We start from the raw sequence: 16,704 nt of genomic DNA on the forward strand, positions 1-16,704 counted from the left end.
TAGATCCTTGCTCATGTCTGTCTGGGAGAAATGCTCAAAGCTGTGGTGCTTACTTAATTCAAATGACTCCTCTGCATTGCCAATGCAATGGAAGACTGAATCTCTGTCCTATTGCTTCGGTCTAGCAACTGCCATTTCAATGTTGTGAGCAAGTTCTTGCAGCAGACCTGATGTGAAAGGGTGAGGCTTCTTGCCTCCACCTCTTTAATGATTCACATCAGAGCCAGGCACAATCCACCTCATCATAATAGCAATTGTTTGCGGTGGTTAATGTTTGCAAAGTGCCATAAAGAAGTGTGTCCAAACACTGTAGAAGTGCTAGTTATTCACATTTTTATTCCCAAACTGGTCCTAAGCACCCCGCTCTGAAATGTGTCCTTCTTAGGGTGGGCATAATGCCCAGCAATCTGTGCAGCAATGAAAGACGGGTGTGAAAAGCCCGAGTTCATAGCATTCTGTGTCCTGGAACAGCGAGGATCTCTGTAAATACTCCGTCTCTCAGCCATACCCAGGCAGTGTGCTATAGGTACTCTGTTTATGCACCAAGACCTTGGAAATAGGTGGAAAGTGCTGGGGCCTGAACTGGCATTTCCAACAGTTGAAATATTTCAAACCAGGACCTCAGGCTTCACTTGCAGAATTTGATTAGCCCATTCCCATGAGGTGAATAATTTTGTTGTGTCTTTTCTTTTTTTTGTTCCCCAAGTAACAGGATATTGGTTTTTTTCATTATCCTCATTTGATTCAGTGAGTCAGTTTTCTTCCCAAGCTGGTACACTCTCCTGGCTGCTTCAGAGGGGATGTGAGAACTCTTGGGCCATCCTGATGCCCTTGAGCTGTTCTGCTTTACTGGCACCCCCCTGATGTTGCCCAGCTGTTCACTGTTAGTATAGTTTCAAATATGGTAACGTGACTCCTGGCCCCTCTCTTACATGCTCTTACCTGCTTTCTAAGGGGAATGAGTCTGGATTTGCAGTCATGCTCTGTAGCCCTTTCAAGACTAACAGCAGAAGGGTAGGAGAGCCAAAGCAGAATTGATGGATGGAGAGGGCAGGGAAAGCAGGTGAGAGAATGAAATTCTTTCAACATTTCTGTGTCTTGCTGGGTATTTCTGTGTGTCATGAGTATCTGGGGCAGTTGAGGATACTTTGAAGGACTTGGCAGTGTTCTAGTAGCCATGCTTTCAGGAAGCTCTGCTGTATTCTGAATACAAGAGAGCAAAGCATAGCTTGAACGTCAGTCAGGAGAGCCAGGGCAGCTCAGAAGCCAGCAATGCCAAATGTGATTCAATGGAGCATGCAGTAATATAAACATTACTGCTGTATCTCCTCCCTCATTCAGGATGTTGGCATGAGGAGGTAATAACCAGAATGAAGAATCTGTCCTCAAACAGAAGTCCAGAGTTTAAGCAAAAATACGGAGTCCAAATAGCCAGACCTCATGAATCTTGATTTGCTCCCATTTGGAAGACATGAATTTCCTGAGATGCTCTGTGCCTTATGATTTGCATGTTGGAACTTCATCTCTTCCCTCCCAATGGGCTTTTTTTGCCCATGGAGGAGGCATCGCCCCTGTGACCCAGGAGAGTCTGAAATTCTATTTACCCTGAAGAAATCACAAATTATTTATGTGCAGCTCTGGTTTCAGTAAGCTGAGTGAAGCGTCTTCAGTGAGACCTAGATTCTCTATAGGCCTGATCCCAGGAGGTGCTGAGGAGCCTCGAGAGCACTGGATGCCTTCAGTGCGTAGTTCTGCCTCGTGATTTGCAGGATTGAACCCTCCAACAAGGAGATGCTGGAAGGGCAAGAACAAAGATGATAGAGACAGTGCTTGTAGTTTACAAACTGAAATGTGATTGTATTTATTTTTTGTCTTTAATCTTCAGGCCTGGCCCCAGGACAGCTGTACACGTACCCAGCACGTTGCTGGCGCAAAAAGAGGCGTTTGCACCCCCCCGAGGATTCCAGGCTGAAGCTGTTGGAAATTAAACCTGGTAAGTATTTGTTTGCCTCTTTCTCTCTCCTGTGGTGCAGAGCAGCTGGCATACATGCAAACCTGGCATTTAGACCTTGGGCTTTATCTTTGCCTCTCTCCAACCATTTCTCTTTGCATCTGTTGCATCTTACTTGATTTGCTGTACAATAACCACCACCAAACCCTTTGCACGCAACTCATCCTTTACAGAAATGTGCACAACTTGTATTGAATACAATGGGAGTTTAATTTACCTTCTGTAGGGGTGAATCCTGGCCTCTATTAGCAAATTCATAAGGACGTAAAGGATCAATCATTTCCTCAGTGCGTTATTAATACAAAATCTCACTTTGGCATCTGCTGCCTAATCTTTGTGAAAAAGACCACTGTGTGTGTGGAACAGTACACTGATAGGATTTTTCATAATGGGGCTGGGGACCAGGGGTGTGACCAGATTATCAACAGCATATAACAAAAATTAGTGAGCATATGCCACACTTGTATATGTGTGTATGCCTGCATGTGTACCTTAGTTCATTCTTCTTTCATTGCTGTTGTCCTTGGTACACTTGCCCCCCAATTAAACTACGTGAAGTGATAAGCCTGGATGCTTGAATGAATGACTATAAAGCAGATGTGGAAGAGCTACATTTGTGTCAGGTAGAGCATAGTGTTGTGCATTCTTCCCTGCAGTTAGTAATAAAGGCTTGCTGTCTTTGGGGTCAGCTATTATGAGAAAGAGGGAACACACATTCTCACAGCTGTATGTGGTTTTTAAGAGGCGAGACACTGCCAGTATAAAAAGCACAGGAGAAAACCCCAAAATGTAAATTAAGAATATTTTAAAAACCTGTTTGACAGAAGAAGGTGTCTGGGAACTGAGCTATGCTCAGCAATACTGATGACTTTACTTCTATGCAGCAGCTGGTGAAGAGACAGAAAGGGGTGATAGGGACAAGTTCTAGACCCAATAAAACCAAGAGGTAAAATTCATGTTGATTTTGGTAGAAACAGTTTTTGAAGGCTCCCTACCTTCAATATAGGAAATGTCAGCAGACAGTTGGACAAGAGGAAGAGATGCTGTAATCACTCAGTTGGAGTTGAAACCAAGGGCAAAATCTCAGCCAGCAAATAGAATCAGACCTCACAGCAGAGCCACTCAGAAAGAACTGGCAAAATTAATCAGGTACACTGATGGAAACGAGACAGGACTCCAGGAGGAGGATGATGTTGGCCCATAGAAATGTCTATCTGAGATTTTGTGATGATGCAAACACTGCTGCACCTTGGTAATTTAGTAAGGTAAAGCAATAGTGTAGAGTTTGACTCTTCTTTGTTTTCATTATGCTTCTTTGCTGTACTCACTGAATGCCAAATTAGTGCATCCTACATGCCACAGGGCATGAAGGACAATTACCACAAAGTTATCAGATAAAGAGACCTCAGCATGTCTGTCTCTGTGTTGTTTTCTCTGCTATAAACATCTCTTCTGCATCTCAGGAGTGCCACTTTTGTTGCATTGCTGATGGCAGCCAAATAAAGCAAGTTACATTGCTCTGTCATTTAAATCTATTTTCCAACTAATTTCTATCTAGTGATTAACTTTCCTTATCGATTACACCACAAAATAATTTCAGTCCATCTGTGCATATCCAGAATAGACTCACTAGCCAAAAATGGGATTTTTTCCCTTCTCTGATTTGAAAGTATGAAACCTATGGAAAACATTTGCTCTCCCTTTGAAGGTAACTTTTGACATTTTGAGAAAAAGTGTAGTTCGTATTCAACATGGATGGCAGAAATTCTGTAGGTTTTGGAGGAGGACACTGTGGTAAAACCTGATGCTGAACCTAGGAAGCTACTTTTGCTGACCCTTTATTCCTCAGTTAAACACTAGGTGATTTTGTGGGGCAAAGATGTGGCAATTTAAGATTCCTTAAAAAGCACAGAGGTGACAACTGTAGGACATCTAAAATAAATTTGGAAGAAATCTAAACTAGATGTTCCATAGTTTCACTCCACCTAGGGCTTGGATAACCTCGTCATGTCTTAGAGCTGCTCTCAGCAGCTAGAGAGTGCTTGTGCTCAGTTAATACGTGAGCAGCTGATTTTTATAAAGGAGGCTGTTGAATTAGTTATATGTTATACAACATACACAAGCAATGCAATTCTACAACATCAAATCAGGGCTAAACTTTAATTTTATTATATTTTACATTTGTTAGCTGTTTAGAAGTACTTCTCGTAAGACTGACACTGTAACAAACACGGAAGGAGATCTGAGCTCCAAAAATTGCCAATCCAGCAGTCAATGGGAACGGCACTGGTGGTGTGAATACTTGCTTGGACTGCATCTGGGATTTTGGAGTGGCATTATAGTGATAAGTTGTATCCAGATGTTCAAAACTTCTACATAATTTAGGGGATAGGTAGACCTAGGATTTTTGTTTTGGTAAGTCATAGCTAGTCATCAGTTGGCCAGTAAGTAGAATCAAATTATTGTCTTGCTAGCAGCTCAAGGATATAATACATCATTTAGTAATAATATAGTATTTGTAGTTACAACCTATTTTTGCAGTGTTGGTACCTTGCAGGTTTAGGTAGTGCATAACACAACTCAGTGAGTGAGAGTTTCACATTTGGTAATACCAAAACCTAACGAAGAAAATAATCATGCTCCAGTGGTCTTATTTTTTTTTTTTTTTGTAAAATGCAATTGCACTATAATGTTTTTCTTGGGGTCAGTTGCTGCTTGCTTCTTAATAGAACACGGTGTTTTTATTGTCCTGGTCTGTTGCTTTTATTTGGTTTTAAGTGAAAGAGTTTGGTTTTAAGAATAGTTACAGTCAGAGTTATAAAGATCAGAACACTGGAATAGGTGTTGCTGATGCAGCCTTTAGATGTCTATTTTCCTCTGCCACTGTACTTGGGGTTATGGGCATGGATTGCCCTGGTAAAGTTGTCTGAATAAGGGTCTAACAATGTTTATGTTATTACTATTTCTAAGCATCCCATCCAGTAGCCTATCCAATAGATATGCTGTAGAAATAAAGTATTGCCAAAACTTATTGCTTCAGTGACAATACGGTCAATATTAGTACTGGATCTTTAAGAATTACACTAAGTGTCCCTGACATTCACTTTCACATGGACTGGTCTTCATCTTTCAGTGGTATATTCATATCATCAGAATCAAGCATTATGGCTCAAGTACAGCTGATTTTTCATTGTTGTAATGGACATGAGCTGTTACATGAGTCATTATAGTGTAGCAGTCAAGACTCCTGTGAACAGTGGTATAGATTTGAAACAAATCCCCAGTCATGGGCAATATATTGACATGTTAATACTGTGATTTCCTAGGTACAGAGAGCTAAAGTTATTAGGTGTTGATACTCTCATAATATTAATGAAACTGGACTTCTGTTCAACTGCATATGGGCAAATCTGATTTTCTGGAGAACTGGGCAGTGGTATTTGCATGGCACTTCAGCACGGAGCAGTGGGAGGGCTGGAAGCAGCTTGTGATTCCACGCTCACTCCTCAGCTGGCTTTTCTCCTGCCCAATAAAAGAGCAAAAGCAGAGCAGTGCTCCTGTGCATGGGAGGTCTGTGAGTCTGGTAATGGGAGAGTGAGAGGGTTGGGCTGGGCTGGGTAGCCTGTTCTTCCAGAGGAGTGGGAGAAGGAGGAGAATTCCAACTCTCCTACCACCACCTTGAACTGCAGGTGCCGCAAAGGCAAACAGTAGGGTTCTGGCTCTCAGTAATATCAGGGAAGCTGGAAAGATGAGGGTTAGAAATAGAAGAGAGATTCCTGATCACACCCAAGGCCCCTTGAAATCTTAATTGCCTCTTGTCCTATATACTTAGTGGTTTTGTGGCACTGGGTGGTACCATGATTCTGTGTTGGGTCAAGTATCAGTATTGTGGAAGTGGTGTTACCTACAGTAAACCCTGCTGACAGGTATTGCCAAGCTTTGTAACTATGCAGATGAGAACAGATAGGGTGTGTATGGCCAAAAACTTTGGTGGAATTTAAATCGGTAGTGTCCTACTTCAGTGTTACAAGATGGCTAAATATAGATACCTACATGCATGCACACAGAGCTTTTATTTCATGTGTTATGTAAATGTAAAGAATATGACTGGAAAACTTTTGTCTCCATTCACTGCTGTCCTTTGGTTTTGGACTGAAAGGCAACAGTGAAGTCTCCCAGCGGGCAGCCTTCCCACCCTCTTTGAGGTTGTGGAGTAGAGTTTTGGAGTGCTGCTACTGTGGTAAGAATGAGCTGGTGTCCTTTGCTAGTGTCTGTCCTGTTATGTATCTCTGGGCAATCTAGTGTTCAGCTGAACTACAGAAATGGCTTTTTTTTTTTTTTTTTTTACCAGCTGTTGAAGAGGTAAAAGTAAACAACAGTATTTTTCATTTGCTATTATGAACCATGGTGGAATTGTTTGAGGCAAGTATTGATAACAGATTTTTAGATGCCACTTAGACAATGCCTGATCTGTTTTTAATCTGACATGTGGGATTGTCCTGGTTTCAGCTGGGATAGAGTCAATTTTTCTTCTTAGTAGCTAGAAGAGTGCTGTGTTTTGGATTCAGTATGGGATTTGATATGAGAAGAACGCTGACAATACACTGATGTTTTCAGTTGTTGCTGAGAGATCAAGGACTCTCCAACTCCCCATGGCCTGCCCGTGCACAGGTGCACAAGAAGCAGGGAGGGAGCATGGCCAGGGCACCGAACCCAAATTGGCCAATTAAATATTCCATATCAAGTAATGTCATGCTCAGTATATAAAGAAGGGGTGGCAGGAAAGGAGGGCATTCTCTCTCGCTTCCGGGATTGCCATTACGGGATCTTGGTATTTCAGGTTCCCTAGCCAGGAATGGGCTGGGTATTGGTCCGTGGGTGGTGAGCAATCGCATTGTGCATTGCCCCTTTGTACTTTCTATTATTGTTATAATTTTATTATATTTCAATTATTAAACTGTTTTTGTCTCAACCTGTAAGCCTTCCTTTACCCCTCCAATTCCCTCTCCCATCCCCTGGGCAGGGGGAGCATGTGCAAGTGTCTAAGTGGTGTTTGGCTGCTGACTGGGTTTAAACCACAACAGGGATATACCTATGTGAGTGTGCTTGTGGATGAATGAATGGAATCCTTACAGATACTATTTTTTTTCAACTATCTCAATATACCTTGTAGAGGCTGTGTCTGATCGTTCCAGGTACTGTGTTTCTCCTGGGAAGTGATGAGTGCCCCCAACTCTTGTGGAAGATGCTCAGCATGTCTGTGGAGGTCCCCTGCTCTTTAAGGTGGGGCACTTCACCAAGATAAGATAGAATTAAAAAACAGAGAACAGAATTCACTTATGTGATAGACTCTAGAGACTCCAGCAGCACCTTAGATCATCATCCTGGGGGTCTTTGTAAAGGCTTCTTATACTCACTGCTATAGCCATATACTAGAGCAGATCTTATGGTCCAAATTCTCAAAATACAGTAAAGAAAGTACTTTGATTCCAAAATGGAGAAATGAGCAACAAAGATAATAAACTACTTCTGTGTAAGTTTGACCAGGGGTTTGTAGTAGATCTGGAAACTGAACCTGAGAACACAGAAAACGCTCAGTTCTCCTGAGTTCCATATTCTTTTTTTCTTTCCTGGTTGCTATGTCCAGTGTCACTCAAAGTTATTAGAGCCTAAAAATAAATCAAAACACTAATGAGAATTTCCTTTTATAATTTTTCTCAGATAGGCCAATTAATATTGACTAGTTTCACTTTCAATTTCAGCAATTTCTACACAATCACACATTGGTTCTTATTCAGTACTACAAAACAGCAGTGTTGTTTCACTATGGACACTGTAAAGAAAGGCACATTTTCTTAACAAAAAGTTTTTCTACTGTTTAACATATATGAAAACTTCCCTGTGATTAAAGTTCCTGTTATATTATAAAACTTGCTTGTGGCTACTCTTTAAGATCCATTAAGACTGTGGTAGAATCAAAACTGGCAGAATAATTATGGTGCCAAATAAGACAACATCTGTAAAATGCAGATGAATTGTATATGATATTCCTGAAGGCAGCTATAATATCAATGTTTCGATTGTTCAGACTTCTGACAGGTTTCTGTAGATGTGAATTTACCAAAGATACTTTTGTGTAAGCCTTTTATTTTTTTTTTTGTTAGTTATTCATGGCTTTTATAAACATTTGCTGTCTTGAAAACTAAATTTGGGGCAGATGTGACATGACAGCCAGCAGACAGAGGCAACTTTTGTTCTCTGATGACTTGGTCTAGATTCCTCATGAAAGATGGAGTTTAATAGTCTGTTATCAGCTTCTGTGACTTTTGCTGTCTGCCCTCCAAAATCTTGAAATTAAAATGTTTTTTAAAATCTGCTTTCTATTCAAGTACTCCTTCATTCTGAAGTACTTTGGCTTTTAGAGTAATTCTCCTCATCTTTTACGATATATTCTTCAGTACTTTAAAATATCACTGATTTTAGGATTTTTTTTTTTTTTTTTTTTTCCCTTTTCACATGCCTGATTCCAGCTGCCCGGACAGCTGCACAGGCTGGCGGGGCCAGCAGAGGGAGCAGTGAATAGTGTGTTTTTTTGCAAGGGCAGGGCCTGACTCTGGTTCACCCCAGCTGAAGTAAGTCAGGAGTTACCTCTGCGGAACTGAATGGAGCTCTGTGGGTGTAAAACTAGGGTAGGAGAAGGATTGAGCCTACTCCATGAGTCAACTTTTTAGCAGATTTTCTTCTGTGGCAGGAATAGCCTGTTTTTAAATTATTATTTGTTAGAAACAGGATTTGATTTTGGTAGGTGGTGCCAAAGCAACAGTCCAGCAGTGTATTTAGGTCAAGTGTTAAGCAAGTATTAGGTCAAATGTCAAATAACTCAACATCACAGAGTGTGGACGATGATGAGCTTCATATTTGAAGAGGCTGCATGACCCATGTCAAAGAATTTTACTGAGTGATTCCACATGGATCCTGGGGTTTCTGGTTGAGCTCAAGCAGATCTCATTTTCAACCATTCCCATCAGTCTTTATTTTCGGCACCACATGTAGAAGAAAAAAAAAAAAACAAAAACCCAAAAAAACTTGTTGTGACAGGGAGGGTGGATAATTTTCAGTTTTCATTTGATGTGTCATGGTGCCCATCTGCACACTGGCCATGCTGAATCCTGATGTTGGTCTATCATGTGCCTATATATGTAACATTTCTGTAACACCTCGGAATAAAATGAAGCTTTGTATTGTGAATCCAAATCTGGGAGCAGGGATGCTGGAAAGTTGTGGTTTTTTTTTTTTTTTTTTTTTTTGTTTTTTTTGTTTGTTTGTTTGTTTGTTTTTTTAAGGCTAGATAGGAAATTTCAATGCGTGAGAAAAAGGAAACATTCATCCTGGCTGTAGGAATCCCGAAACACCCCACCTATTTTTTTCCTATTATTTCTTTAGCAAATTGGGAACCTTTCATAAGAATGGGGGGAAAATTATTTTTTTTACCAGCTCTAGCTTTTATTTATACCAAAATAAATACTGACTTCTGGTGGGCCTTCCCTTTTGGGTGTTTTATCTAGTAAAGTACCTAAATATTGGCCTAAATTTAAGTAGGTGTTTATTCATCAGCTAAACCTGCAGCTTACAGATGAATCCATCAATGCTATGGAATCAAAACAGTAGGCTCCAATTCTCCACTAATCTTGCCTTCAGATTGTTCTCAGCAGGACATGGCACCACAGGCAAGAGCTGCTGTTCTATGGCACTTACACTTCCAGCTATGAGTCAGGTTAGAAAAAGTGACTTTCTGTCACCAGGAGAAAACTCATCAGTGTGGACCTACATGTGAAGCAGCTTCTTCCTTTTACACACGTGTTTAACCAGACTATTTCCATCTCATTCACTGCCTTTAAATTCTTCCTACAGTGGGGACCTTTGCTGGTCCAAATCTCTGGGCAGATAAAGTTTGCTTTCCTTTTCTTTCATGGCACTAAGAATACCAGAGAACCTGTTCCTTTCTGCCTGTATTCATGGACACTGGATCGTGATGTAGAAGTCCTGCAGTGAAGTATCTTTGTCCCATTGCCAGTCTGCAGCAGAGGTGCCAACCTCTGCATTCAGTGTCCTGCCCCACTATCACGTACTTGCATCACCTGTACCCCGTACAGGACTACACAGCACCAGGGGCAATGGAATATCTCATTAAAATGGAGGCACTAAAACACTGGTTCCATTTGTCCATCTCAGAGAAGTGTGTAACAGATAGTTAATAAATGTTCTGAGAGAGTTTGGGAGGGGTGGGGGAGACCTTTAAATAAGAAGGAATATATGAATAAAGCATGCCACCTGTCAAGCCTTTAAAGTGCCAGTATTAAACATTTTGGCCATCAGCATGAAGCCTTGAAAACTGGTATGAAAGTGTATCAAACTGATGCAAAACTGGTGCAAAACCTGGGCATATCTGTACCAACTGATGAAAACCAAGTTATTTGTTACACACCCATATATACAACTAAAGAGGTTCACCATAGGTGAATTATTGAGCCGGTTTTTGCAAGGCTGGCTGTGCAGTGTAAATGTTAGAAAGATATCTCAGGTTTTGCACAGCGTAACTCCTCTTGCTTCATTATGGCCACTGATGAGCTGGCCTTCTGCACATCATGGCTGCCAGGGCTGTGATAACTTCTTCAAATCACGCACTGTTCTTGCTGGGTATGTTACATGTGGTAAGGTGCAAATTCTTAGACTAATTCAGCTTAGTGAGTGTGAGTGAATATGTATCTTCCCCCAAATGGGGTTTCATGATTTTGGAGGTATGGAAATAAAACACACTCATTTCTAGAAAAGCAAATAATATTCTATAAATAGTCCAGACAAGAAAACAAAAACATTGTTTCTGCTGCTTAACTCTGCAGTCATGCTGCTAGAATTTACGGGATTAACTTTGTGTAAATAGTTTCTCTTTCATTTGTGGGATCTGGAACAGGTCACTACAAGTATTTTATATGCACAGTTTTACCAGGAGAACTGTGTTGGTTAGCTATAATTGCTTAAATGAATCACCTGGGATTACTCCTGGTTCTTGTGTGGCTCAGCCAGTTTGCATAATTAGGAGAAAGCTGCGTGAAGAAGCCACAGGGCTTTCAAACCTCTCTGGGTTTTGATCAAAAGCCCACTGAAGCCAGACCCCTCTGGCCCTAGTCACAGGCTGAGGCAGAAGTAGCAACTGAACGAGATAAGGCTATTCTGGAAACTGTTAAATCTCTATCTTTCTGAGCTCTATGGGTGTCATCCCTTAGAATGGGAATGTAATCTACATCTGCAGCAACCCACAGACACAAGGCTGTTGTAATTTCAGAAGCAGTGCAGCCACTTAGAGGTGATTTTTCCACCAGTGTGTAGTCTCAACTGTATTTAGTATATTTGTGAAAATAGAGTTATGATGACTTTGGAGCAAGGCCGTTTTGAAAAATGTTGTGGTCACTACAGTAGGCCATTAAACTGAAGGAATGTGTTGTGCTGATGAACTCCTCAGAGCCTCTACAGTGTGACTGGAGGTCATCTCTTGGGGCTCGATCTGCAGGATGTGAGGAAAGCTTGGAGGGCTCAGGCTGTTAGGATGGCATTGCCTTGAAATACCTGGGCTGCTTGAGCGCGAGCTTGCTTGTGGTGCTGCAACCCTTCCTGTGTTATCCAGCCCATTGTTTTGCTCCTTCACTTTTCTTGGCTACTGTGTGCTTGACCTACATCTGGCTGCTAGGACGCGTCTTTGGGAAGAGGTTTTTCAGCATGTGCCTCTTAAGCTGCCAAGGCCTGACTGTGAATGCCGTGTATCTAGGAGACACATTACTCCTACTGGAGAGTTAAAATGCTGTGGGATTTATCCCCTTACTATGAAGTTAACATGGATGTTTGTAACCATCAGGATTACTTATTTCTGAAATAAACAGATTTAACCTTGGAAAGAGGAGAGTGCAGGTGAGCTGAAGATGGGCTTTTCTTCTTAGAGAAAAGGTGGCTTTGAAAGAGTGTTTTGGCACTCCCTGAGCAGGGGTGGGGGGCCTAGGAGTGGGTTGCCCAAGCAGTTCCCTCCAGGCTTGTCAGGAGGAAGGGGTGTAGGAGCCCCTGGGGAAGCGCCAGGGGCTGGTACCTGGGGGAACGCTGGAACCCAGCAGATTTGTTTCCCGCAAAGCACAAATCCTCAGCTCTCCAGCAAAGGGGAGGGGCAGCTGGAAAGCCGTCTGCCCTGTAGGACTCTTGCAGCTAGAGCTGAACCTGAACAGCTTTGCAGGCACACCTCCTGGCACTGTTCTTAGTATAGCCGGTATGGATGCCTGAAAGAGTGAGCTGTATTGGCAAAAGGATTTTTGTGAAGCACAGGAAGTTTAGATGCAAGTACTGGACACAAGATCCTAGGAAATGGGTATCTTTTATCTAATTCACTATGTCTGTTTTGTATGTTCATGCGAGTAATCCTGGGTGTTCTCTGGTAATCACATGAAAAAGGGTTTATAGGATCAAGTCCCCAGGGCTTAGTCTTGTAAGATGCCAAGCTGTCTAACCCCAGACAAGGAAGGCACCCGAGCTTGGGCCTTAAGAACATGAGTGATCTTTTTGTAATTAATGGGACTTGTCACATGCTTAAAATTAAATCCACATGTAAAGTACTGGGTTGGACCAGACTTGCAGGTTTTGTACTCAGCATTCTACGAGATAGAGCCCAATAAAAAGTTACTGGGCTACTAGATCAACCATATAGTAGAACCTGTGCACTATTTTATAGAAGAACATGTTAACAAAAAATAGTAAAGAGGCTATGGAATATCATTACCTTCAAAATATGATTTTTAAAAAACTTGTATTCAATTTTATTGTTCTCCTGACACATAGCAAATGAAATTGTTTTGTAGTATGAAATATTATAAAATTTATAGCAGGTGATATTTTTCTGGTGCATAATATAAAGGAATGAGCAATAAATGTTAATATAAAGACCAGTTTGAAGTCTTACAAGCAAACTTTATAGATTTGCTGAGAGTAGAATGGAGAGTGTGATGGCTTCCCCTCCCACATCCCTGTACCTCCCACCACCTTCCTTGGTGGAAGTCTTCAGTCTGTCATTCCCATTCTCTGGAGTAATCATAATCATCTTGTACCTGAGAGATATTAGGTATGTTTTTACTAGATTACAATTCATTTCAATATTCCCTGCATTTTGCATTTGATTGCCTAATAGTTTATTACAGGTATGTTATGCTTCAGGATTCTGACACCGTAGGTGTTTGCCATGGCGTCCATTCCCAGTAATGAACTCCTTGGGGAAAGGAGGGTCGAGGAAATGTACATTTGGAGGGGAATTACGAGTAGAATAGATGGATATGGCTTCTCTGTTCAGTGTCTTCCAGACCAGAGATCTCACTTATGATGCACTTGGAGCATGGTTCCTCTTAAACAAACATGGTAATTTAGGGCCAAGACCTTAGATGCTGTAGGTAGATACAGTTCCATTAAGGACTACAGCAAGCAGCAATTTCTGTCAGCTAAAGCTGTGGTTCTTGATGTAGGAGAAAGGATGAAAACTTTACTCTTCTTGATGGAAATGATGCACTTCTGGATGCATGTGATTGCCTTTGGAAGGTATGGGGTTGATGTCTTAGGAACACATGTGGTCATGATTAATATCCTCTGCATGTCCTACAGAGCTGTAGTGAAACTCCTTTTATTGTTGGCCTCAAATAAACAGCATTGCAAGATGGGAATAAAAGACAAATTTTCAAAGCTGCCTTAGATAGTCAGAGTGCTAAAGCTACATTTAAACACTTTGAGCAAGTGACTCATTTCTTTGTGTTTTTGAGAGATGGTGAATGCTTTTATCTTCTCATGATTTCCTTGGTGCAATATCTGTGAATGACACCGTTATAGATATGTGCTACTCTGACAAAGTGAGGTTCATAGTTATAGGAATTTCTGGAGTGCTTCTGTATTTGTAAGTGATGCGGTGGGTACATCTGCCATGTAATGCTCATTGCCTAAGTGAGGTAGCAGCACAACAGGAGAACTGGAAACACAGAGGCTGTATCTGTGAGCAGTGAAATAGACCAGGATGGTATCAGCAAACAAAGACACTATTAACTAAATAGAAAGGAGTCAGGATTAAGTGCTTTGTGCCTCTGAAGCTGCTATACCAGGGTTGGCACTATAAATATACTTACAGTATATTCTTCCAGGGAGCTTTCTGATAATATCTGAATGGGCAAAATAAAAAAAATTAACCTCTCTCTGCTAAAGATGTTGCCCCAAGTACATCTGAACTCTCAGCAAGTGCTACAGATGGAATCAGAGTGCATCCAACTTTTTTGTTTTGCCTTTCAATCCTGAATCTTAATTAGTTCCCTACTGCTTTAGTACATGCACAACATTTTAATAGTCATAAGGACTTACTCCAATCCACGTTGCCATTTCCACAATTCACTCTTTCATACCAGTAGCAGTTCTGTGGCCCCGTCCCCCCCCGTCCCCCCGGCCCTGCTTTTAGGAATAGCGTAAAGAAAACTAAATAGCCAAGCGTGTAGCTGTAGATTGATGAGGTTGTCACACCATTCTCTTCACCGTTTTCTTCCGACCTGCACTGTGCTCTAATAGATGGATGATTGCTGGGGGAGGGAGAGAGTTAGCAAATCCCACAGCCAGATGTTCAGGGATGGACAGAGCGACCTTCTCAAGGAACCCAGAGGAGTATAACTGTGTCCTTCTGAGAGAGAAGGACACTCAGGTGCCTCCGGCTGCCTGTGTTTATCTCTCTTTTCAAAAGGAGCACAAATGGGCTCAGCATGGCTGCAAGGATGGATGTCTCTCAGTGCATCGCGGGAAATGACCAGTCATCCGTCTCTTCACTGTGGAGCCTGCCTGCAGCCATCAATCTTGTAGCCCAGCACGGCAGCTCCTTTGGCTTAGTTTGGCTCAACGTTAGAAGAACAAAGGGAAATGAAAGCTGAGCGGGGGAAAATGAGAGAAGAGCAACTATTCTCTTTTTCACTTTGTTTTCCCCTTGCATGGCTATCTTTCCCTCTTCCCCGTTATCATCTGTTTTCATGGTGTTTTGTAAGGTGCGGAAAGGGCCCAGACTGTTTATTTTCAGGATCTAGGAGTTTAAGGCATTTCTCTGCTAGCAGAGAGCAGAAAGGAGAGAGACATCGAAAAGGCATAATTCAAAGCCCAAACCTTCAATTTTTCAGACTTTTTTCTGGGGCAGTTTTCAGAACAAACCTGACATAGTTTAGCTGCAGTAGACAAGGAGAAAGAATACAATAGCTTTCCTCCATCTTGCTGGTTTTATCCCTTGTTCTTCGTGATTCCTTCCTCAATGCCACTTCAGTGTTTTCAGGTGTGTACTTCATCTCTCCATTCCTGTTCTGTTCAAAAAGCAATCAGCAGAGCCACATGGTGGGTCTTCTTGGAGAAAGGGATGTGCTGATGTCCAGAGCCATGATGGCAGCTCCTGTCAGCAATCGCAAGCTCTCCTGAGTCAAGCCTGCTTGGTGCAGCAGTGCTGGGCCTGCACAGGCTTTGCACAAGCCACCTGAGCTCATCCAGCACTCATGGTTCCTACTGGGAAACTGGAGGTCGTGGCAATATCTTTGTTGTAGTTGATATTCAGCCCATCAGAATAAAAATCATCCAGGTATGTCTGCTTGTACACTTAGCACAGAATTAACTGATTTCAGCACTGAACTTGGATGGGCTAGGTTTTACCTGAAATACTCACAGCTGAGGTACTTTGAGACAGGCTGGAAGGAAAAGAGGTGTGTGAATTCACTACCTGCTGGACTCACACAGCTAGGGTCTGCTTTTTTCCACGGTGAGCTGTATTGTGATTGCTTATTTTGCTTTCCCCTAGAATTGTTGCCTCTGGATATCACAGGAGAACATGTTTGGCTTATTTTGTAGAAGGCTTAGTTAGAGGTAGCATTGTTCCCCTTGGAACTGCCCCACTGTGCTGTTTGACTGATGTTTTAAAATACCCATGTGATCGCATTTACTTTTTAATTTTCCTGGTTGACCTCAATGGTGTAAGCATAAGGCCTAAAAGAGCCAGGCTCCACTGCAGAACTGTGGTAGGAGATTTCTCTCTCCCACCTTTTATTGTAAGCAAAAAACTGAGATCTCCCAGGCATACACAAAGCTTATTAGGAGATTAAAGGCCCAACTGAGCAGAGAGATAGAGCAAGGGAGCTCTGTGAAAGCAGGTATTGGACATAGTGATGTCTGAGGAATCTTTACCTGCTTTCAACCCAAATGTGCCATCTGGAGTGAATAGACTTATGCCAAGCTGGGGAAAATTTATACCATCATGGGTTTAAAGAGCTGCTTTGCAGTTTGTGCTGAGGTTCTTTTTTCTTTTTACCATAAACTGAAAGCATAAACCCTCAAGGAAAACATTTGTTTAGTGAAAACCAGTTTCTCCTCTCCCACACCTTGTGTGAGCAGGCTTTACAAGTGGGCACAAGACCTTTCTGAGTGGGGATATTCATGGATTTTTTTTTTTTTTTTTTTTTTTTTTTTTACAAAATATAGCATCCTTTTCCAACCTGTGCATTTAATTGTGCCCATTTTGAATGAATGGTCATATTTTCTGCCACTACCCATTTTGCCTCCCTGCAAATTTCGAAAAAGACAAATCTTGTTCATGTTGTCATGAGACAGACTAC

General features: G+C 41.8%; 1 protein-coding gene across 16 annotated transcripts in view; it reads left to right on the forward strand.

The window, feature by feature from the left end:
* Positions 1 to 16,704, forward strand: part of DPF3 (double PHD fingers 3) — a 202,302-nt gene that overhangs the window by 98,673 nt on the left and 86,925 nt on the right. For all 16 annotated transcript variants that reach the window (XR_004405963.2, XR_006165130.1, XR_004405964.2 and 13 more), the window contains one exon: positions 1,886 to 1,993. Coding sequence is in view for 11 of the 16 variants with exons in the window: in XM_032984738.2 (XP_032840629.1) it covers positions 1,886 to 1,993 (108 nt within the window). In the remaining 5 variants the exon portion in view is untranslated. The remainder of the gene's footprint in view (positions 1 to 1,885; positions 1,994 to 16,704) is intronic.

Source organism: Tyto alba, unplaced genomic scaffold, assembly GCF_018691265.1.
Source record: "Tyto alba isolate M040663 unplaced genomic scaffold, T.alba_DEE_v4.0 Super-Scaffold_18, whole genome shotgun sequence".
Classification (NCBI taxonomy): Eukaryota; Metazoa; Chordata; class Aves; order Strigiformes; family Tytonidae; genus Tyto; species Tyto alba.